This window comes from Herpailurus yagouaroundi, unplaced genomic scaffold (genome assembly GCF_014898765.1).
Source record: "Herpailurus yagouaroundi ecotype Mexico unplaced genomic scaffold, PumYag 162, whole genome shotgun sequence".
In the NCBI taxonomy this organism is placed as follows: domain Eukaryota; kingdom Metazoa; phylum Chordata; class Mammalia; order Carnivora; family Felidae; genus Herpailurus; species Herpailurus yagouaroundi.
This window is the reverse complement of record NW_024412403.1, coordinates 53,729,040-53,752,843: the sequence shown is the minus strand read 5'-3', so window position 1 is coordinate 53,752,843 and position 23,804 is coordinate 53,729,040. Positions and strand designations below refer to the sequence as shown.

Sequence of the window (23,804 nt, the reverse complement as noted above, 5' to 3'; positions counted from 1 at the left end):
TGACCACCCACTTTCAGATTTATTCCTCTGCTGTCTATCATCAACCCGCCCATTAGGATGAACATTCTGAAATGGGAATGTTACAATGGCACCTGCCTGGCTCTTCTAATCCTGTGTACTCCCCCGTGGCTTAAAACCCTTCCACAGCTTCTTGTCAAAAAGGATCAAATCCAAGTCATTAACTGGGCACCTAAGGCCTTATTTTAATTTACTTGTCATTTGCCACTTTTTCCCTTTTATTTGCCTTTCTTTGCTTCCCACAAAATGGACCCACCTACTCCCTGTGCATAAAAAGTTGTTTTCTTTCTTCCATGTCCTTGCTCACGAGGTCCCCTCTGATTAGAAATGACCTTTTGTGATTAACTGTTAAGCCTGTTTATGTTTCAGCTTTGTAATCACTTTTTCCAAGCTGGGTTAGGTGCTTTTCCCCAATTTCTCATAATGATCTCTGCCTCACGAAATTACTGCTTTTACCACTTGAGTTTATAATGATCTCTGAATATGCCTGCTTTCTCTCTGAAAACAATGACTAGTGCTTAATCATCTTTGTATTCCCTGGTGTCTAGCATAATGCTTGGCATGTTTTAGATGCTCAAAAAGGTTTGTTGAATAAATGAGTAAATGAGCAGTTAGAAGTCATTGTTGATAAAATAAAATTGGATACCTAGTAGATGTTTTGTCTCAAAACAATAAAAAATTTTAAAAGGATAATTTTTGTCTGTTGAGAATTGTGAACTTGGGAACCAGTAGAGACTTTCTGTAGACTTGGAATATATTAGATCTCTGTTGACATTATTAGAGCTACTCCTGGAGGTAATGTGCTTCTGATTTATACATTCATTTCAGAACTTTCTGGTAATAATTTGGCTTCTTGAGTAGAAAAATGAATATAAAGCTGGTCTATATTAATACGGGTCTGATTAGCAGTCGTATTTCTCACACAATTATGTTGTTTGTATACTACACATGAATGTCCTGAATTTGGGTTTGTTATCTATATTTTTTAGGGTTCAATCACGATGGACAAATTTTTTAATTTCCAGACCTGCCAAACTGAATGATATGATCAGTACCAAGATCCCTTCAGCCTTGAAATTTTGAATTTATATTTTGTTAAATTGAAAAATTAAGATAAAAATTCAATCTTGTATTAATATGTTATAAATCAAAATGCGTAGGGATTATAGAGAAATTATTGTGACAAAGTCTATCATATTTTACATTCCTCACACATACTCTTGAGGGAAAAGAAAATTATCTACATTTTTACAAATCAAGGTATGTTAGGTGAACATGGAAAATGTACTATGAAATATGAAGACTGCAGCGGAGGTATGAAGGAATACTGAACTGAGGCAAAGTAGTAGGTTTTTAAATTGTTTTTTTTTTTTTTATTTTAGAGAGAGAGCTTGAGGGGGAAGAGGGGCAGAGGGAGAGAGAGAATTAAAAATAATTACATTTATTTATTTATTTATTTATTTTGAGAGAGAGAGAAAGAGCACAAGTGGAGTAGGAACAGAGAGAGAGGGAAAGAGAGAAAGGGAGAGAGATTCCAAGAAGGCTCTGAGCTATCAGCACAGAGACCAAAATGGGGCTTGAACTCATGAACCATAAGATCATGACCTGAGTGGAGATCAAGAGTCAGATGCTTAACCGAGTCACCCAGGCGGCAGGAGAGACAGAAATCTTAAATAGGCTCCATGCTTAGCCCGGAGCCTGACTGAGCACTTGATCCCATGACTATGGGATCATGACCTGACCCCAAATCAAGAGTTGGGTGCTCAATTAACTGAGCCACTCAGGCGCCCCAGTAGTAGGTTTGTTCCAAGCGTTAAAGTAACTATATTTAACACTGTCATATACATTTTATTTGTTTATTTATTTATTTATTTATTTGAGAGGGAGGACAGAGGGAGAAGGAGTGAAAGAATCTTAAGCAAGCTCCATGCCCCAGCACAGAGACCAAGCTGGGGCTCCATCTCAAGACTGTGGGATCATGACCTGAGCTGAAATCAAGAGCGGGAGCTTAACTGACTGAGCCACTCAGGCGCTCGTAAATCCTTTTTATTACAAATAACAACTGTCAAATCATTTTCTGGAAAATATTGATCTGGGAATCAATTATCTGGGAAAAAAGATCACAAAGAAATTCATTTAAGGTTTTTTTTTTTTTTTCTTTCACCTAAGTAACTGTCTAATCTGATACATGCTTTAGGGTGGAAATGTATTGAGGCAATTACTTGATTTTGCCTTTTCTGCACCCTATGATTTTGAATTGTTTAGGATTACTTAGCCCACATTCTGTAATGAGAATTAGATATAATTTACAACGCATACTTTCTCATATAATAAATCTTAAGCATATATGTATCTAGTAATAGCAGACACTAGGTTTTGCTTGGGAACTGATAACTTATTATAATACATGTCTTTATATATATGTATATTGTTCTGGATTTCAGCTGAGTATCCCAAATTTTTATTATCTCATACCACCAGTATTGGAAACTACAACTTTTGTTTCAAGAACTGATTTATTAATCATAAGTTTAATTTTTAAAACAAGATCTTTGTGGTGGAATTTGCCAGTTTCTTGCCAAACACCTATTCAGGCTCTTCTCTTTAGACCCCAAACTCTAATTTTTAGCTGGTTATATTGCATACTATAATAAAAAGCACATTGTCTTCCAGACATCTTTGCAGCTAAGTTTGGGCATGGGACTGAGTTTTGGCCTTGAACTATTACAGAGAAATATTTGGGGGAGTTCTCTGAAAATTGCTTGAAGGGGATTGATTCAGCTGGAAGTTCAATATAGCCTCCCACTTTCTTCTTAGCTTTTACTCTGAAAATCAGTAAAAATAGCTGGAGCACCGACAGCCATCTTGGAATGTAAGGTGGCTTTGAGGGTAGGAGGCCAGGTACTGGGATGATACAGAAGAAAGAGGAACTTAGGTCCTTAAGAAATTTGTGGACCCACCATTCCTATCTGTAATTCCTATTTTCAGATTTTTTTCAGTGTGTGAGAGAAATAAGTTTCTATCTTGTTTGTCATTGTTATTTTTGTTGTTGCTGTTGCTTTTAAGAAAGAATTTCAGTTGAGCCCAAACTTGTACTCAGGAGTCTGGTTATGTCTGATGAAACCATATATCCATTACTCCTCACTGCCAGCTATTAGTATGTGTTGTTAAAGACAGATGAAAATCTATTCCTCTTAACAAGGAATGACTTGTTAAACCCAAATATGACTAGATAATAATGTTCTTATTTCTCTCTAGCCTGTGAATTTGTGTCCATATTAGTTTTTTTGTAGTGTATCATTCTCTATTTTTATTTTAGGAGGGGCATTGTAAATCTGCTTTGTGGGAAATGTAACATTTTTAAAAATAATTTTTCTTAATGTTTATTTTTGAGAGACAGAGACAGAGAGTGAGCAGGGGAGGGGCAGAGACAGAGGGAGACACAGAATCTGAAGCAGGCTCCAGGCTCTGAGTGGTCAGCATGGAGCCTGACATGGGGCTCGAACTCATGGACTGCAAGATCATGACCTGAACCAAAGTCAGACACTCAACCTACTGAGCCACCCAAGCACTCCGGAAATGTAACATCTTGCTTGGAATTGTGAATACCATGGATTCTCCGTTGCATGGAAACAGGAACAACCTTATATTTCCTATGCAATCATTCTTGATCAGTCTATTCATTCATTTAATGAGTATTTTGTTTTTGAGTAGTTATTATGGGTCAAGTAAATTGTGGGAAGGCTTTGTTATTCAGTCAACTCATGTCTTTATCACATGGGACACCTGTGAATTAGGAGAAATTAGAAAAAAAAAGAAGAGAAAAAAATTGAACTGAATGGAAAGTATCTGAAAAGATTTTTAAAAAAAGATGAAAAGTGTTCAAAGATAGGACTGTAATCTACATTTCCCCAGATGACACCAGCCAGTAAGTACAGATATTAATGTCAGACATTAATGCTTGAATTATAAGCGTTCATAGTTATCATTACAAAATTTCTCAGTACTCCAGCCATGAAGCCTCCTAGGCTTTTCTGGGAATCTTAGGGGGAAGGTCTCCCATGTGCTTATGATGAGCCTCTGCATATTATTCACCTACTGGCTGCTATGGTGCTTGCAAGACTCTTAGGTAGGAATCCCTTACCACTCTGCTTCATGTCAGGATCTTCCACAACACTCCTGTCCTGTGAAGATACCATTTCCAAGTTTGCTCTAGGTTACAAATTCCCACACTGCCAAAGGATACTGCATTATTAAACTCACTGTTTTGGCAATTGAGGTGTTCTATGTAGAAATGAGGAAACTAGATCTCCAGTCCACTCTGCCACATTGAAATGCTACCATTTATGCTCCCAAGTCTCCCATGAAAGCATTCTTTTGTGTTCTTATTTATAGCCCTTCAGTATGCAGTGCTTTCTTATACTATATCTCTTATGTTTCCATTGGAGGCTCCTAGGGTATGAAGTTCATCCCAATAGGTCTGTATTCTCCTATGTACATCAACTCATGCTAACAGCTTGCAGGGAGAGCTACTGCCCCATCAGTTAGTTCATAAGCAAACCATGAATCCTAGTTTGGGCTCAGATGGGAACCCTGCTATGTCAGAACTTAACATAGACTCTAGATGATTTTGATAAAATAGCTAGTTGAGACTGAAGCTGTAATTTCTTGATATTGTGTGTGAATGTGCCTGTGTGTATTATATGTGCATACATATATACATGTATATATTACCATATCCCACAAAGCTTATAATCTGTATCAATATGGTATTGAAACATAGGAAATTTCATATTCTAATTAAGTCATCTCTTCCAGTTTCAAAACTAATACAAAAGGAATGCCACATGCTATAACATGTATTTTACTTACTCTACATTTATCCAGATGTGAGTGTGAGTAATGCATGTACAGTGTTCCCTTAAGCCACTGTTTTTCTACATGCTGAAAAAATTTCTATACGTAGTTTATATGTTTTTGAATTTGTTTAAAAGGCGAGCCAATAATTTTTTCACTTTTACAGTCTCCCCTTAGTAAATATAGCTACTGTTAACATGAGTAAAGGAGATATGAATGGGTGGAGGAGATATGGAGAGGTCAACACTTTTGTAGATAAATGCAATGTAAAAACAAGGAACTACTCTTTAATTATTGGCATAGAAATAATGGGAAAAAAACAAAATTACTTCCTGAACCACATTTTATCACCTGACTACCTTTTTCCTGTTTGAATCAAATGAAAATCTTAACCATCTGAATTTAGGGCTGCACAGTAAATTATAACAAGTTAGGATCCTTGACAGTAATGATCACAGTACTAAAATGGTTATTTAGAAAGAAAGTCAGGACCATTGAGAAATATTTTATCAGGTTAACTGGTTAGAGAAAGAATAGAAATAATTTTTCAAAAAAATTTTTAATATTTATTTATTTTTGAAACAGAGACAGATAGAGCATGAATGGGGGAGGGTCAGAGAGAGGGAGACACAGAATCTGAAGCAAGCTCCAGGCTCTGAGCTGTCAGCACAGAGCCCGACGGGGGTAGGGCTCGAACTCACGGACCCTGAGATCATGACTTGAGCCGAAGTTGGATGCTTAACTGACTGAGCCACCCAGGTGCCCCTAGAAATATATTAAAGACACAAAATATCACCACATCTGAGAAGTCCAAGGTGTAAAGTGTATTCAGCACTACCAACGGTGGTAGAAAGAAAATTCCAAAGCATGACAGTTCAGAGCAATTGTCAGTAGCACCTGTGGCAGGATTGAAGTTAAACAGAAAGAGAAGGCATTTATTTAATCCACGATCTCGTTGAAAGAGGGGTCCCAGCACAGATTTTTCCTTTTAAGATTAGCCAGATGTGGTTCTTTCTAAGGGCATAGTGATGGAACTACAGAAAAGAGATCACAAATGCTGGGAGAGAATGGCAGATACAATGAGGTTGGTTTTAAGACGGAGAGAAATCTATATAAAGTGACTCAAACAAAATACAAAAGCTGATTCCTCTTCAGTCATTTAGGAAGAAACTTATACTAATTAAGAGGTGGGTTGCATTTTTAGCAATTCCCATAGTCTGGTTCTTTTACTGCCCTGTCCTTATTAGTAGCTACTATTTGGTCAGCAGGGTCAACTATTTGCTTTTTTCATGAGCCTGCTGTTTGATCTTCACTCTTTCTAGAACTAACAGTAAAGGGATACACTCAGAAACTTAGGAAGTTTTGGTTGGCATTCAGGTGTTAACCCTAGTCTACTCTATGCGAGGTTTATATTTAATCTTAGAAGCTAGCTGCGTGACTGCTGTGCTTTTTTTTGACAGCCAGCAAGAAGCAATGCCTTAGACCTGTTTGGCTGCTGTCCTGGGTAGAAGAGTTTGGCAGCCCTAGGGAGATGAAATTCTTCAGCTTCGGACCCGCCCAGAGTAGAGAAGCAACACCCTCTCAGCCACTACTCTGTTGCTATGAAACAAAAGACTAGGAAGGTGAGCGAAGCAGGAAGTCCCGCCTTTTAGCCCCAGTTGGCTTTGGCTCCGGCTCCCAATGCTCACGCCCACTCGCCCACTCCTTATTGGTCAGTTCCCCAGTGCCTGGCATCCTTTCTTCCATTTCCTTTCCCTTTTCCACTTTCGTTCTTGGGTGAGTCCAGTCCTCCCATTACCCTCCAAGTCCCTTTCCATTTGGGACGTGCCGCGAGCGGGCCTTCCTTTGGGGCCATTGTGTACTGTGGGAGACGTGGACTGGGTGGTAGTGCGAGGACGGCCGCCTCCCCACCATTGGCGCTGCCCGCTGTCGGGCAGTGCAAGGGCGCGTAGGATTGGTCTAGCCGCAGGAGGCCCCGCCCTCGGCTCCGCCCCGCTCCTGGGTTTCTCTGCGTGTGTATCCTACAGGGGTGGGGTATCCAGCGAGTGGTCTCCTCCTCCAGCTAGTGCTGCTGCGGCGTCCCGCGGCCTCCCCGAGAATCGGGCGGGAGGGGAGAGCGGGTGTGGATTGGTCTTGACGGTAATTGTTGCGTTTCCCTGTCTCGGTGGCCTGCGCTCTGGGTTGCTTCTTCCTCGGGAACGTGCTTTTACGGCGATCCCACACTGCCTGCCCGGGCTATCCAAGCACCCTGGGCTCGTGTGTGTAAAGTAGGACCCTCGCACACGCGTGTCTCTGGACAGCTGCGGCGCCGGGAGGCCGGGAGGGAACGGGACGCGGGGAGGCTTGCCGCTTTTTTTCCGGCCAGGGGGCCCTGGGGCAGCCAGGCGCGGGCCACGGAAGGAGAGGGGACAGCCCTGGCTTCCAGCTGCTGTCGTCGCCGCCTGCACAGTTTGTAGAGGGGTATTTAAAGACCGGAACCCTGGCTTGGCCAGGGGAGGAAGGAGAACGAGTAGAGGGAGACAGGCGGCTGGGATTGCAGACATCCCGGGGCGGGGTGGGGGGGTGCGTCCGCTTGGGAGCCGAATGCCGGGCGCCCAAGACTGACGGGGCTGCGGGCTCTGGGGGTGCGAGGGGGTACCTCGTCCTTTCTCTGTCCACCTTCCTCCCCCAGCTGAGGTCCGAGAGTGGCCGGAGAGGGGCCTGAACAAGGAGGGGGCAAAGACGTCCCGAAACAAAGCTTTGGACCCCCCCCCCCCATACCCCTGGGGTGAGACGAGAGGAAAGGAACGATCTAAGTGAACTCTCTTCTCCTTTCTGTGCCCGCTCTTGTCAGTTTCTTAACCCTCGTTTTAAAATGGGTTATTTGTTGGTTTATTTGGTTCTTAACTTGGGGCTAACTCCTCACCGCGTTGGTTTAAAGAACTGTGTGTTCGGTTGTCTATGTTCCTGTGTCCATACTTGTTGGTTTTAGCGGGGAAAATCCAAATCCTAAGCCTTTGTTGACAACAGATATGTCTCTTATGGTCCTGTAAAATAATGTTTACGTTTATATAACTTGAGGAAATCTAACAGAGTGAAAATGCAGTTTTTGAGTGAGGCTTTCAGAATGTTTTCTGGGGGCTTTAGTTCTAGTGTATGTATGTTGAATTGTGATTAAGGCAGGGATGGGGAGAACATCGTGTTCTTATCTAGTTGGAGAAAACCTATGTTAAGTTTTTTTGTTGTTGTTATGAGTTGGTTATTAATCAAGGCTTCTGCTACATGAAATGTGAGAAGGTTGCATCTTTAACTCTTACTGTTCCAAAAGCAAATGTAAGGTCAATGCTCCTAAACCTGTTTGTTGGGTGTACAGATTGAGAATGCAAATTCATAGGCTATTGAAAAGTTGAATCGGGGACCCAGGATTTTCTCCTCACTGATGAAGGAGAATGTAGTGGGTACAAATTAACCTGTTCAGTTCACCTGGGTAAACATTTTCATGTCCAACTAACTTTTTTTTTTTTTTTAATCTGCCTGTCAGAGAACTAAGGTTCCAGATGGCAAATTCTATGAATGGCAGAAACCCTGGTGGTCGAGGAGGAAACCCCCGAAAAGGAAGAATTTTGGGAATTATTGATGCTATTCAAGATGCAGTTGGACCTCCTAAGCAAGCAGCAGCAGATCGCAGGACTGTGGAGAAAACTTGGAAACTCATGGACAAAGTGGTAAGTTCTGTATGCTTGTGCCTGTGTGCAGCCTCATTTGCCCTGGATATGGTTTCTTCCTCTATGGTTTTATTTGAACCATTAATTAATAGTATTGTTACCATTAATTAATAATTATTATTATGGCAACAGTCTATTGATTTGGCTTGACCATTTTTCTAACATCCACTCTATGTTTTAAAAAGTTGGAATCAGAACACAGACTTGTTTTTTCACCTTTTGTCCTGCTCTTTAAGGTTCAAAGTTCCTCTATATGACTCAGATATGCAAAGTTTTTACCCTTGGCTGCCCTTTGTTGGTACATGGCCACAGAATAGTTTGGAAGTGTTTGTCTTCTATGACGTCGTGTTACTGTTAAATAACAAAAGAGTGCAGGCAAGTATTTTAAGAAAAGCCTCTGATGGACCCCTCATGATAACCACAGTACTTGATGCTGAGAATATCTACTAGGGAAAGAACCAGATTAGTCCTTAAGTGAGGAAGCAGTATTTGAGAGAGTTTCCATTTTCATCTTTGAGAATTCATCTTCATTAAGGAACTTTTTTGTTGTTGTCAATGATAGAGTTACAGTTTCTTTCATCTATTCCATTTTGAAACAGGAAACCTTTTCGATTGCACATTGTTTATTGTGAAAGGAAAATTTATGATAGAGGTGGTGGGCGGAGAGTATCAGAAACTTTTGTGGTTTCTGCATGTTGCTATCAGATGAATTCTAATTTCAAGAAGAAATCAAGCTGGATGTCCATACCCTGAGAAGTCTAGGCAACTTGAATATTTTACAGGGGTCTACTGAGAAACTGTAGCTTCCACTGTCCTCTGTTACTAAGTAGGATTATGAAATAAATATGATTAAGATGTAGCATGCTGCTGTGCAGAATTAATAGTTCTTGCTTTTGAAGCAGTGGTACTGTCTGCTATATATTGGTAAACGTTTGTAGCACCATCTGGTTTCATTTCATAGATATTTGGGGCTAATTATAAATTTAGTTGATGCAAGGCTCTTGATATTTTTGTGACTGCAGAAATGGAGTTTTAAACAAATATCTTTTGTAGGGATGTGCGAGAGCCTCCTTGAAAGCTTATGGTAGCAGTTGCCTTTACCGTGGCTTGTAGTTGTGTATGAATGTTTGCCACAAAAAGCCACCGCCAGTGGTGTTAGCCGTACAGGAAGGTGATGAGATTTGTTTTATCTTCATTTATCCTTGCAGGAAGTACAGATGGATAGATGAACGATAGGCCTGCAATTCTATGGCCGGTGGTGCTAAATGCAGAGCCAGAAATTTTTGCCGGATAAATATCCTTAGTTCTTGGCTTTAGTGTGACCTATTTAAGCTTCTGCCAGTTTATTCAAATTGTGATATTAAAATGCTCCAGACAGAATGATGTCATAGTGTCAGAACCTTGCAACTTGCTGCTTGAGGTCAGGTTTTGATGTTAGCATCAGATACTTAAGAATAAGGAGTGTGCACTTGAAAGAGCTGCATGTATCTGGCAGGCACAATGCTAGCTGTCTTTGCTTTTCCAAATAGTATGCACTTTAAGGTCTTTCTTAACTGCCTACATCATTAGTTGGGTGTAAGAGAAGGAATTCAAGGTTTTTCTCTAACTTACCTGTTATATGAGTGGCCAACAGATAGGTCCGATTCTCCCAACGAGCTGCACCTCCCTCCCCACCCCTTTCTGTGAGTGGTCAGAATTTGTGCATTTGTGAGTGAATGAGAGAACATCAAATAAAAAAGATTTATATAAGGAAGTGGTGAACTATAGTTAATATAAAGTCATTATTTTTCAAACATGAGGAAATATATTCATAGTTTTGGTTTGTAACTGTTAACATAAGTCTTAGCCACTTTTAATTATGTCACCATGAGTTATAGTAAAATAGATGGTTTTTTGATAGTTAAGCTTCTGCCATTGTTTATTTTATTAACCCTTTTGTGGGTTGGGTTTAGCCTCTCCAATCGAGAAACTCGACTCATAAGGGAAACTATTATTGACAGTCTGTACTTAGTGGAATGAGGGTTTGGGTGCTGGCAAAGGTGCATTGGTATGGCTTTCCCTATTTGTCTTCATTATTTGTCAAGAATAAAAATTGTGTTCATTTATAAATGCATCCATGGGTTTTGTGGAGGGAAATCACATAAATCATTATAAAAGAGTTCAGGATGTTTATTACTACTCAATCACACACTAATAAAAAGGCATTGAGAGTTACTAACTGAAAATATATTTTATTTAATTGTGTAATGCAGAAGCATCATCCCCCCACATGTGTTTACCTTTATTTTCTTTGTCAGTGGTGAAGGAAGTGGTTCATAACCTCAACATTGTCCTGGTGATTATATCAGGATCTTTATTATTAGTCCAAAAGTTAATCCCTTGACACATTACCTAACCGTTTCATAAAATAACTGCGATAAGCATGAGTATAGCTTGTGAATAACAGAAAAAGTAACTGTCAAGCCTAACTGGTAGTTACGTAAAAGGCAGGGTTAAATATTTAGTTAATATTTTTGTCTTTAGGAAGCTTCTTCAAAAAGGGCAGATCTTAGAAGTATAAACATGAAACCAGATTAAAGTTCAGTATGTTTCAGCTACCTACAAAGTAAAATCACTTATTTTGTAGGGGATATGAAACGGTCTCAGACCGCAGGAGAAATACCCAATAAGTGTGTAGTCTTCCCATTCCCTGGCCTCTAGGATTTAAAACAGTCAACTGGGATTCCAGTTCCAACTAATTGTTATGGTTTCAGAGGGCAGACTTTCTATACAAGGTCACTGAGAGTAGGAGGGAGTCATTGCTCAGTGGTGTTTTTTGTGACATGTGAAGTGTTTTGTGATAAAACATCAGTGGCACAGAATTAGCAAGGTACATTTATTGAGAAAAAGAACAGTAACATATCCCAAAGCATCCCATTTAGATGTATTTTTTGGCCTTAGCTCTATGTGTCAGTTTAAGTCAGTAGCTAACCCCAGACTCTTCAGGTCCATGGATGCCTGGTTGATACAGTGACAGAACTATTACTCGTGAATACATATCTCAGTTCAAATATACCTGGAATGTGGAGTTTGTTCCAAAGCTGTGACAGAGATGGGTTTCTTAAACACTTAGTCAGCATTTACTGAGGGCCTATACTGTGTTCAACAATAAGTGCTTATTGCTAGGGATGAAGCTACATAAGATATATCTTTGCCTTTGACCTGTCAAAAAACTCAGAGACCCACATCGGAGCCAGACATATACACGGTAATTTATTATTTACTTATTATATTTACTAGGTAATTGCCATGTAGTATGGACAAGGCTGTAATACAGACCTGTACGAAGTACACTGGGGGCAAAGTGAAGAGTATCCACCTTGTTTTTCTGGCTGCCGTTCAGACAATTGTCTGTCTGGATTCTGCTGGGCACTACCTTTAGGAACAGCATTATTGTACTCTTGTTGGAAGTGCTGAGGTGAGGGTAAGGAAATGATTGCTAATCAGTATGGTAGGAATGATAATTTATTCATGCGAGGTTCCTGAGCATGGTTTTCATAAGTGTCTTAGCCAGGTGATGGAAAAGGGAAGAAACAGTTTTCCATCTAATAGATACTAAATGTACTGGACTTACATGGATGTTCAGGAAATTAGAAACTAATTAATTGATGCCAAAGAGCAAAGCAAGTTGAATACCTGCCTACGTTTTGTCTTGCTGTCCTTGTCATTTATTTGAAATTACATTATTGAAAGAGTTTTAAAAGCATTTAAAAAGCGATGATGCCAAATAGCCTTTTCCGCCTTTTACCCTCAGTACATTCAGTACATTTGTCAAGCTTGGAATGCAATTCATTCTCTGTCTTTATAATTTTACTGCAACCATGATATATTTTAAAGTTTGTCAATCAAAGATGCTTGGAATACATGCTATTTAAAAAAAACTAATAGTAGGTATTTTTTTCTAAGATGAATTCCCCATAAGTCTAAAAAATTATATGTGGGATGAAACTTAGGTTTTGGATGCCTATTGCTTGTGTTTGTTGGGTTTGAGATACCACCATCCTTAGGTCCTTGGAATAGGGAATAGCATTTATTTGAATTATTCTTCACATATTTCCTTTTCCTCAGTGAAGTTGTTCTGTGTTAGCAGAATCATGGGCACTGCCTGACTTGGGTAGATGATAACACATTAAATATCTGGACAATTTTGTTTTAATACTGAAATTTTGAATTTGTGCTTAGATAAATGAAGTGATCCCAAAGTTTGCTACTTTTCTACTTCTAGGAAAAACTTTTATAAAGTAAGACATTAAAAAAAATCCTACCAAGTTACCTTGGTTTATCCTTGTGGTATAGGGCATTCATTTAACAGAAGCTTTAATCAGTAATTTAAAAAAAAATGCTTATTTATTTATTTTGAGAGAGAAAGAGACAGAGAGAGAGAGAGAGAGAGAGAGAGAGAGAGACAGACAGATAGTGTGAGTGGGGCAGGAGCAGAGAGATAGGGAGAGAGAGGATCCCAAGTAGTCACCATGTTGTCATCATAGAGCCCAGAGCCCAACATGGGCTCGATCTCATGAACACCAAGATCATGACTTGAGCCTAAATCAAGAAGAGCTGGCAGCTTGCCTGCCTGAGCCACCTAGGTGTCCTAGTTAGTAATCTTTTTTAACTCTTATAAAATCTTTACCATTCATTTGAATCAACTTTTCCTTTCTTTGAAGTTGCTTTATATCCTGTCTATTGATTTCATCATTCATTTATCAAATTCCATTTATGGAAAGATAGAGATTTGCAAATACCCCTTCCATTCTATGTAGTATAGTGTATTCTACATACTACAGAGTGTAGTAAGTGTTGTAATGGGATATAAAGTGTGTGACTTAGGATGTGGTGGAGGAGAATGCGCTTGCTAAGGTAAAGAGTTGACATGGAATGAGGCATGGTAGAGGTATTAGCCCGCTTCTCTTTTGCGGATGTTTTGGATTCCAGTGAGGTGGAGGACACATCACGCTGAAGGAATGTGGGGAAAGGGAGATTGTTAAGAAGGTAAGTTTGAGAAAGATGAAGAGGCTTTCTGCTCTTTCAAGGAGTTTGGACTTGATTTAAAATCTTTGACCAGAGTGTGAAAAACAGTCAAGGCTATGCTGTGATAGATTACTCTCTTGACTCTGAAAAAAGAAACTTAAAAGTAGGAGTATTGATCCAGGGAAATTAAAACAGACTGGGCAAGAAATAATGAAGGGCTGAGCTAGAGAATTGAGAGTCTGTATAGTGAGTATGGGTTCAAGCATGGGAGGCACTTTGGAGATAAAAGTTACAGATCTGGTGACCCTTTAGAGATAGAGGATGAAAGAGAAGGTGAAGTGAAAGTGACTTGAGGTGTTTAGCTTGAAGGCAGTGATGCCCTTAAAGAGATCAGGAACATAGTAAGAAAAAGAGGAAGCCTGGGAGTTGGTGCCTGTGTTTGTTTTTGGCCATGTTGAGTTTGACATGCCAGAGTGAAATCCATTTTGAAGTCAAAAAGTTGAATGTGCAGTTAAAGAGAGAAGTTGAAACTAGAGACATATGTTTAGTAGATATGCCCACAGAGTTTGTATTTCAAGTTGTAGAACAGCAAGAGATTTGCAATGCAGAGCAGAAGATGAGAGTCCGAGAAAAAGTCAGAGATTGGCATTTTGGCTCTGTGAGGTTGTACTTATAATTAGATGGCAGTGAAGGAGAGAGAATCTTACAAAAAACACTGATGAGAGAGGTTGGAAAAGAATTAGGGCATATTGATTTCTTGGGTAGAGACAGCTTTAATTAAGGAGATAGTTTCACATTCTGAGAAAAACAAGTTCAAGTCCAAGTGGAGAAAACCAAGCAGGATGAAAATTTAAGAAGTTGCTAAATTTCATGAGTAGAGGCCATTGTTGACCTTTCAAGAGTGGTTTCATTTACGTGAGGGCACTAGATTAAAAAGAGTGTGTGGGTCATTTAACAGTCGTTCTAGAAGTGTGACAACTGGTGAAAAGAAGAAAGTTCTCATAGATAACTTGCCGGTTTGAGTAGAACATAACAGTGTGTGTGTGTGGGTGCTATAGGAGAGCTTCACAGATTGAAGGGAAGGGATACAGGTAGAGAGTGATTTAAAATGCAAAGAAAGAAGAAATAATATAGTGGCATCCTAGAAGATTACAGTGTGGGAGGAAAAGGGTAAGAACAAGTTGAAGAGTGAACCGGGGTAGATAACTAACTTCTACTTAGATAAGAGAGAAGTTAGGAAATACAGAGTGTTGAGAGATTTTGTAAATTTTACATTGGGTTGTCATGAAGTGATTTAAGGAATAACATTTGTAGTGTTGAATCCATGTTTTAAAACTGTTTATTATAGAATGAACAATGTATATTTTAATCAGTCTTCAGCAATGAAATGTGTATATAAGTAAAACATTGGAAATAAGTTTTTATCTTATAGATTAAGATCATTTTAGAAACATGCTGTGACTTAAATCATGCCACAATACTATTTTTATCCACTCTGCTTGGGCATATAGTTAAGGTTTTTGTTTTGTTTTTAAATATATAATTGTAAGTTGCTGATACTTTCCTGGTAATGAAGGAAGCATTTTGAAAATAAGTGACCAAATTTTTAGCTCTTTAACACATTAATATTTAAATAATTGTTAAATATACTCATGTCATCTTCCCTCTTTTTTTAATATGAAATTTATTGTCAAATTGGTTTCCATACAACACCCAGTGCTCATCCCAACAGGTGCCCTCCTCAGTGCCCATCACCCACCCCTCCCACCCCCCATCAACCCTCAGTTTATTCTCAGTTATTAAGAGTCTCTTATGGTTTGGCTCCCTCCCTCTTTAACTTTTTTTTTTCCCTTTCCCTTCCCCCATGGTCTTAACACTGTTAAGTTTCTCAGGATCTGCATAAGAAACCACAATTTCTTTATCCATTCATCAGTTGATGGACATTTAGGCTCTTTCATAATTTGGCTATTGCTGAAAGTGCTGCTATAAACATTGGGGTACAAGTGCCCCTCTGCATCAGCACTCCTGTATCCCTTGGGTAAATTCCTAGCAGTGCTGTTGCTGGGTCATAAGGTAGATATATTTTTAATTTTTTGAGGAACCTCCACACTGTTTTCCAGAGTGGCTGCACCAGTTAGCATTCCCACCAACAGTGCAAGAGGGTTCCCATTTCTCCACATCCTCTCTAGCATCTATAGTCTCCTGATTTGTACATTTTAGCCACTGACTGACTCATGCTATCTTCCAATAGCAATAACAAAAAAAGTTATTAAATGTTCTACCCGTTCAGATTCCACATCAGCTGAGTACTTACTGCTGATGTATTATTAGCCTTGTTTGCTGCTTTCTTGAACAAAACACTCCAGACTTTTACAGGGTTTCAGGTAGTATGAAGAACTTCAGGATCTCAAAGAAACTCTTAATGATCTTCAACAGAGCAGTCAGTGCCCTTGGTCTAATTATCTATGTTGGCAAAATCTGCAGAGTTGACCATGTTGTGGTATAATATAAAATATGGAAGGGGAAGTTCTAAAAAGTAGTGAGCGTCAACTATGTGCCAGGTACTGTGCAGAGCACTTTACATTTCTTTTGCTAAGAATTATAACATCCAAAGAGTTTTCTAAAGGAAGAAACTGGCCCAAAGTTGTAAAGCTAATAAATGGCAGCACCAGATCTTAGGTTTGATTGATTCTAGCATCTGTGTTCATAGTATGAAGATTCAAGCAGACCATGGAATAATATGATTCTTCACCTTTCCGTGAGAAGTGAATCAAAAAGATCTTCACCCCCTAATTTTTGATATGATCAAATTCTTTTCAAAACTTTGTACTCGTTTAGACAGGTTTAGTCATTCTAGGTATGGTTTTCCTATGTATAGTATTACCTTCTTCTGAGAAGTTTTTTGTTCTTTCCTTTCTACACTTTCTTTCCTCCATCAAGTATTTGTTGTGCATTTACTCTCTGCAAGATTCTACATTAGGTGATGGAGACAGACCAGTGAGAGAGATATGTTCTCCACCCTTAAGGAAGATCTGTTCTTATTTGGAGGAAAGTGAACAAATGAATACACAATTGATAGTTTAATTACAACTAGTCAATTATTTAATGTGTTTATGTAAATCTTTTAAAGAAACTTCATTGAAAACCATAAATGATTGGGTAGTTGCCCCTAAATCCTACCACAATTAATATACTAGACTCCTGACCAGTTTGATATGCTAATTACTTGTTTTGCCCAATTAATATTCTATGTAGAAATCTTTACACTATGTATTCTATGTATTATCTTTATACTTTTTACATTTTATACTGGATACATTTATATAGTTTTATACACTTAGGATGATTTGCTAAGTTAAAATGGGAAGAACTCAACTCATAGATGCTTTTTATCATAATGATATACTTTTGAGTAATTGCAGTAAGGAATCTCTTAAAACATTTACGTGAGGAGCACAGACAAGGGATTCTTTCAGGCTTTCCATACTGTTGTTAAAAATGGGATATTTCACTTCAGGGGTACATGATTTAATATAACTGAATGCCCTGTGAAGTGAGGTGTGCTCTATAATGAAAGTCTGTTACAGTATAGGCACAATTCCTTACTGGTGAAGTTTGCCATTTGTTTCAGGAGAATTTCTTTCATGCATTTCGGGGGCTGGGTCCTGAACCTAAGAAATATGTTAGCTGACCTAATACCTTTTTGTTACCTTTTGATTAGAAGTTTTAATTAAGGCTCAGTGGAGAAACTCTTTAAATGCAAGAGTTTTCCAAGAATAATTGATGGCTTTGAAAATTCTTATAGCACTAGTAAATCCTTTGTTTATATTTGTGCCTTTGCTTTGATACTGTTGAAGATATATTTAATGTATGTGAATACATATTGTATGTGTACAGCATATGTAAAGATTAGACATATATTTTTATGTATGTGAAATGGTATGGATATATACAGAGAGGCCCCCTTAAAAATCTCTAAATACATTTAAACAAATACAGTAGGTAGTTGCATACTGTTATGGAGAGAGTGCCTGACTCTCTCAAGTCTAGACATTAGTGGGTTGAGAGCAGTAAACTCAGCTATGTTCCATTTCTGTGTTGTAGTATTTTTCTGTAAAAAGGAGGGAATTGGTCATAGTGATTTCCAAGGTCCTCTTTAGCTCTAAAACTCTTTGAGTCAATGACTCTCATGGAGTTTGTGGCCTAATTCAGTGGTAAATGTTTTGCCTTTTAGTTTAAAAGCAAAGAGTAACATTGCTAATGAACCAGTCCTTTTATGCACTGGTGTTAAGAAGTTCGTCATTGTATAATAAGATTGTAGGTTTGTTCTTTTTAAAGCTTTTTTGTGTTGGGACCACCTTTCATCTTAGGGAGCAACTTAGATATTTCTAGAAGACGGCTAAGTCATTTGAATCTGAACTTGAACCTTGTGGTGAGCTTGATTTTTCTCCTTAACATACTGTTTTTAGAAAAGCAATTTTTCTTTCTCTGGCTTTCACAGTTACTTGCACATAGCAGGCACTCAATAAATATTTATAGAATTGAATTTGACCTGCCTAGAAGTCATAGTCCTGGTGTAGGGTTATTCATTTTTGGCAGAAGCTGTCATAAATCACAGTGTTTAATACTAATCCAACTGATCAAGTGTGTACTCAGCAGCATATCAGCATTGTATGTTACACTTTCCCAAATGCAAATTTAGAAAACTGTGTGGCCTACAGGGGCCTTGATGAACTGAATCTCACCTATTTTAAATCTACTTGTGCCACTCAACCCTAGGCTTCCTGTGCCTTTACCTTTTAGAATGACTGCATCGACTCCTTTCTTTCTGATCTATTCTCTAGTGCCTCCTAAGCCTTTGCATACCCTTTTGCCTGGAATATTCCTTTTGCAAATTTAGGAATGCCTTTCTTGGTATCTTCATGTCAAAATATGAGTGAGCTGCTGATTTTCTCCTCCAGCGCATTGTACTCTCCTCCATCATAGCACTTAATGTCTCCTGGAATTCTTTTTAAGCCATCAGTCTTTTTCACTAGAAAACTCCTTGAGGACAGGTCTGTGATTTATTTCATTCTGCATTCCCTAGGGCCTGTAACAATGCCTGAAACAGAAAGGTTTGTAGAATTAACAAATGGGTCCTGAAATTCATGCAAATTTGCAAATGGCATAAAAATAAAAATGTAAATGAGGCTAGCCAGAGATCATTAATTATATGCCTAATTCTAATTAAATTGTGATATAGTTAGAAAGAAGATCAGCCTGAGATTCAGAAGATGCAGGCTCTTGTGTTGGATTAATGATTTTTTAATAGTCCCTTAATCTTTGTAGTTCTTAGTTTCTTTATCTGAAAATGAATGGATTGGACAGGATCTTTCCTAAGATCCCTCAGAGCAAGAATTACATTGCTCCTAAGTTAATTATAGAGAACTAGGTCTCTTCTGCCAGACTTCTTGAGGCAGGAAGTATGTTGTAGTCATCTATAATTTCCTGGCACTAAGCTCAGTACCTGGTATATAGTAGTTATGCAAACAATTGTACCGAATAAAATAATAGATTCCCAGATAGAATTACAATTTAAATAAAGCAAATGAGAAAAAGGTCAAGTAGAGAATAGCAAATTAAAAATCTGTAACACTTAAAAAAAATCTGTTAAAGAATATTTATTTGGAATATCTGAAGAAAATACCTGAGAGAAATTTTTTTTTATCAGTTAAAAAGTTCACCGGTAGAGGAAATTAATTTGAAACTGCATAGTCCCCTAACTACAAGTTAATAATTTATCAATCTGTGAGGTGCTGTAGCAAGTTTTATGTTGCTGAAATTAAACTGTGTCTGCTGTATGATGTTGCTGGCAATAGTTTTGAAATTCGTTCATACTTGTGATACTATTTTATTTTTTAAGAATTGAAAAACTATATGCTGTTTGAACCAGAATTTATTCAATCATTGACCTGTTTAGTATTTCATCAGTCATTAGGACAGAATGAGCTTCTCTGATTATATCAAAGTGTCACAAAGTAAAAGGAGGGTAAAAAGCTTTATCAGCCCCTTTAACTATACTTTTCTAATGATTTGGCATTATTTAATATGCCAAATGGCCTTGGGTACCATTGGACATGTTTAAATTACCAAACTGGAATTGGATCTTCTTGCTCCTATGCTGTGTGCTGCTTGATGGGCACTTGAAGTATTCCTGAATCCATTTTTTTTTTGTTGTTGTTGTTGTTGTTGTTGTTGTTGTTGTTGCATTGGCTGACAGTATTTTAACTAGTCCTGGAAATAACTGTGCATCTCACATACCTTCTACTAAAGCCACACTAAATGTATTTTCCAACTCAAATTCCCATCAGCCAGATTTGAAAAATACCTACAGCCACTTCAGTGCCACCCAACAGGAGGTTAAGTGTGATGAAAGGGAAGTCATACTGGAAAAAGAAATCATAACCAATTGTGTGTTTTTTTATTTTATTTATTTATTTATTTATTTATTTATTTATTTATTTATATTTAGAGAGATTGAGAGCATGAGGTGGGGGAGGGGGGCAGGGGGAGAAGCAGAGAAAGGGGGAAAAGAGAATCCCAAGCAGGTTCCAGTCAACCTGAGCCAAAATCAAGCTGTTCAGAGGCATAACTGATTGAGCCACCCGGGTGCCCCTTAACCTTGTGTTTAAAATCTCTTGCTCTTGGGGCACCTGGGTTGCTCAGTCTGTTGAGCGACTGACTTCAGCTCAGGTCATGATCTCATGGTTCGTGAGTTCAAGCCGTGCATCAGGCTCTGTGCTGAGGGGCTCAGAGCCTGGAGTCTGCTTTGAATTCTGTGTTTCCCTCTATCTCTGCCCCTCCCCCGCTCACACTTTTTCTCTCTCTCAAAAATAAAAAATAAAATATCTTGCTCTTGAAAGTGTTACAAAAATATGTGATGAAAGCCTTAGAAGAGGGCTAGCTATTTGAGGGACCATCAAGTTTATGCTTCACTGGCTTCTCAGTAAAGCTGCCTTTGCTTTGTACACTTTGCTTTTTGTGAGATTGTGCACCTTTACATTATGTGTGCTCTTGGGCAGTATCCAATGAATTCATTTACAAATTATTTAATTGGGTGGCTCCTTATGCCCTGGTTTGAGGGATAGGAGGAATAAGATGAATTAACTAACTTTTGACTAAATTGCATGAACATGTAGAATTGAATATAGTAGTTGAGCTGCTACTTTTTCATCCTAGCAGAAGGTTCTGCAGGCAGCTCCAAATGCCCCAGTGGTTGGGTGACACCCGATGTAATGACTGAATCTTTATGGAACGCATGTCTACAGGCACGGGATATAATATGGGGAGGTGGAAAAGACTCACTCTGACCTGATACCCATTTACTACTTAATAACTCAGTTATTAAAATAGCACTTCTTTGTTTTATTCTCCTCAGGGTTCAGGAACAATATGCCAAAACATTAATTAAAATCTATGAAAGAGCTTTAGCTGGGAGTTCAGTGTAGTAAAATGATATCTAAATGTGAGGCGACGTTGGTTGCCAGCAGAAGACGCCCATTTCCTAATTTTTATTTAAAGAAAAAGACTATAAGTGGTATACAGTAATTAGCACATTGGAGTTCTGTGAAGCCATGAACAATGGGATACTGTAGAAGAGAGAAAGAAAACTTAAGAGGTGGAAAGTAAAGGTGTGACATAGTAAGCATGAATGGGAGGAGAAGAAAATTGGATTTAATTATATCAAGACAGATGCAAATATTTACCAATTCTTTGTAACTTGGAGATAGTAATTTTAAGATCAAAATTTATATTATGGAAAATGAAGAAATAGTACAGTTTGATGAATTTCATAACTTTTCTATGAAACAAGTTATTGTGATTCATATGAAAGTATTTTATTTTTGTCTCTTTTTTAGGTCAGACTGTGCCAAAATCCCAAACTTCAGTTGAAAAATAGCCCACCATACATACTTGATATTTTACCTGATACATATCAACATTTGCGACTTATATTGAGTAAATATGATGACAACCAAAAACTTGCCCAACTCAGTGAGAATGAGTATTTTAAAATCTACATTGACAGTTTAATGAAAAAGTCAAAACGGGCAATAAGACTCTTTAAAGAAGGCAAGGAGAGGATGTACGAAGAGCAGTCACAGGACAGGTAAGAATATTTCAGATTTATTTATTTTTTTAGTGATAAGGTCATATTTATGTTACTTTTTGCATCATAGTATAAATGTCAGCTTTTTTTGTTTTTTGGAAGAAATACTGCATTTGTGTTTTGCTTTTCACATTATTTAAACCTTGTAGTTTTACTTAAATTTCTTGATAATTACTAATTCATGAGATGCCGTTCTTTTTTAAAATAGACCTTAGTTTTTAGGACCGTTTTAGGTTTACAGAAAAATTACTCCCAAGTACATAGTTCCCATCTACCCCTCCCTGCCAACATGCTTTTCTCCCATTATTACTGTCTTGAATAGTGTGGTACATTGATGAACCAATAGTGATATAGTAGTATTTACTAAAGCTCATAGTTTATATTCGGATTCACTCTTTGTGTTGCACAGTTCTGTGGGTTTTGACAAATACATGTCATGTATCTGCCATTTCATTATCATGTAATGATGTACCTCAGTTTGTTTATCCATTCATCTATTGAAGGATATCAGGGTTGCTTCTAGCTTTTGGCAATTATGTATAAAGCTGCTGTAAGGATTCATATGCAGGTTTTTATGTGGACGTAAGCTTTCAGTTCATTTGAGTAACTACCTAGGAGCATGAGTGTTGGGTCGTACAGTAAGCCTATGTTTAGCTTTGTAAGAACCTCCCATGCTGTCTTCCAAAGTGGCTGTGCCATTTTGCATTCCCACCAGTGATGAATGAGAATTCCTGTTGCTCCCATCTACCGTATTTGGTACTGGAGGCACTGCCTTGACTGGATATGTATATGTGATAGACGTGGGTGGGAGATATAGCTTGAGTCTCAGTGTTTGACTGTTAAGTGAGAAACTGAACAGGGGTGGCGAAGACTGAAGGGACATCAACTGAATCCTCACTTTACAGCCAGGATTCCAGACTTAGAGGCTCCCCTATGAAGTTTGTTTGGCTATTTCAATGTTAAATTTTATGGTCTATCTTAAATCAAATGACGAAAGTTAGTTTTCCATTTCTGGGATATTTTAAATATATCTAGAATATTCACTGATAGTAATAGTATATTTAGATTTCCAAATTTGAAAACAAATATTAAAATATATATGACTTTAATGTGGTTAAGTTGAATTTTTGTTTAAGACACTTAACTTCTCTGTATTTTAGTTTCCTTCCGTATAGGGAAACCTCCAAGAAACCTCTAATGTTTCTTTCAGGTCAGAAAAACTAGCCTCATTCAGTCTGATAAAACATAGGGTTGTATAATAGCAAGTTCACTTATCTAGTTGTGTAGACTCTGAACTTGTCTGTAAATACTGGCCAAACAAATACCCGGAGTGAGTAAAACCATCAAAATCAAACACAGAAAAACCATCTGCCAAAATGTAAAATGGCATAAATGTTTACTTATTTATAATTTGCTCTCTAAATTGGTGATGAACCTAACATAATCATAAGTGTTAACCAATTGTAACTATAGGCTCATTATGTAATATACTTGGATCACAGTTTACACGTTTTGAGGATGGTGAATCTTTCAGTTGCCTTTTAGTTGTAAAGCTCTAAGACTCTCTCCTGGACTGCCAAGCAGAGTGTGAATCACCACATGGTATCATAAATAAAGTAGGGAAATATAGTAGTGATGGTTTCTTACAAAGAATGTCCAGTTATAGGGCACAACAAACCTTTCAAGAATGACCAGTTATAGGGAAGCCAGCTGTTTATGTTTAAAACTGTATTTTTACTTTGTTCTACAAGTGATCTAATAAAATCAAGTTGTTTTATAATTGTCTTTATACTTCTTATTCACATTTAGTAGCCCTGAAATTCTTCATGAGTCAGCAAAGAAATCCATTTAATTTCACGTTTTTAGGATATCGGTCCAGTGAGAGGGCATGTAATTTCTCAGTTTAGGAATTTGAGTGGATACAGTGTTTTCATTGGATGTAGTCACATAAGATGTGGTGAACTTGTACCCCACTTTTATAACTTCCTTAGAAACTTGAAACATTTCCTAACCCAGTAGATGTCTTTATAATTACCATTTCACTTATAAACTTTGATATTTTGGACTTT

General features: G+C 38.0%; 1 protein-coding gene across 3 annotated transcripts in view; it reads left to right on the top strand.

Moving 5' to 3' along the window:
- Positions 1-6,362: 6,362 nt before the first annotated feature.
- CBLB (Cbl proto-oncogene B) overlaps positions 6,363-23,804 on the top strand; it is a 214,549-nt gene continuing 197,107 nt past the window's right edge. For 2 of the 3 annotated variants that reach the window (XM_040484407.1, XM_040484405.1), the window contains exons 1-3: positions 6,885-7,014; positions 8,396-8,579; positions 21,485-21,735. In XM_040484407.1, coding sequence (XP_040340341.1) covers positions 8,412-8,579; positions 21,485-21,735 — 419 coding nt within the window. In that variant the 5' untranslated portion in view covers positions 6,885-7,014; positions 8,396-8,411. Of the gene's footprint in view, positions 6,498-6,884; positions 7,015-8,395; positions 8,580-21,484; positions 21,736-23,804 lie in introns of those variants that run through there. The other variant, XM_040484406.1, reaches the window with a different exon arrangement.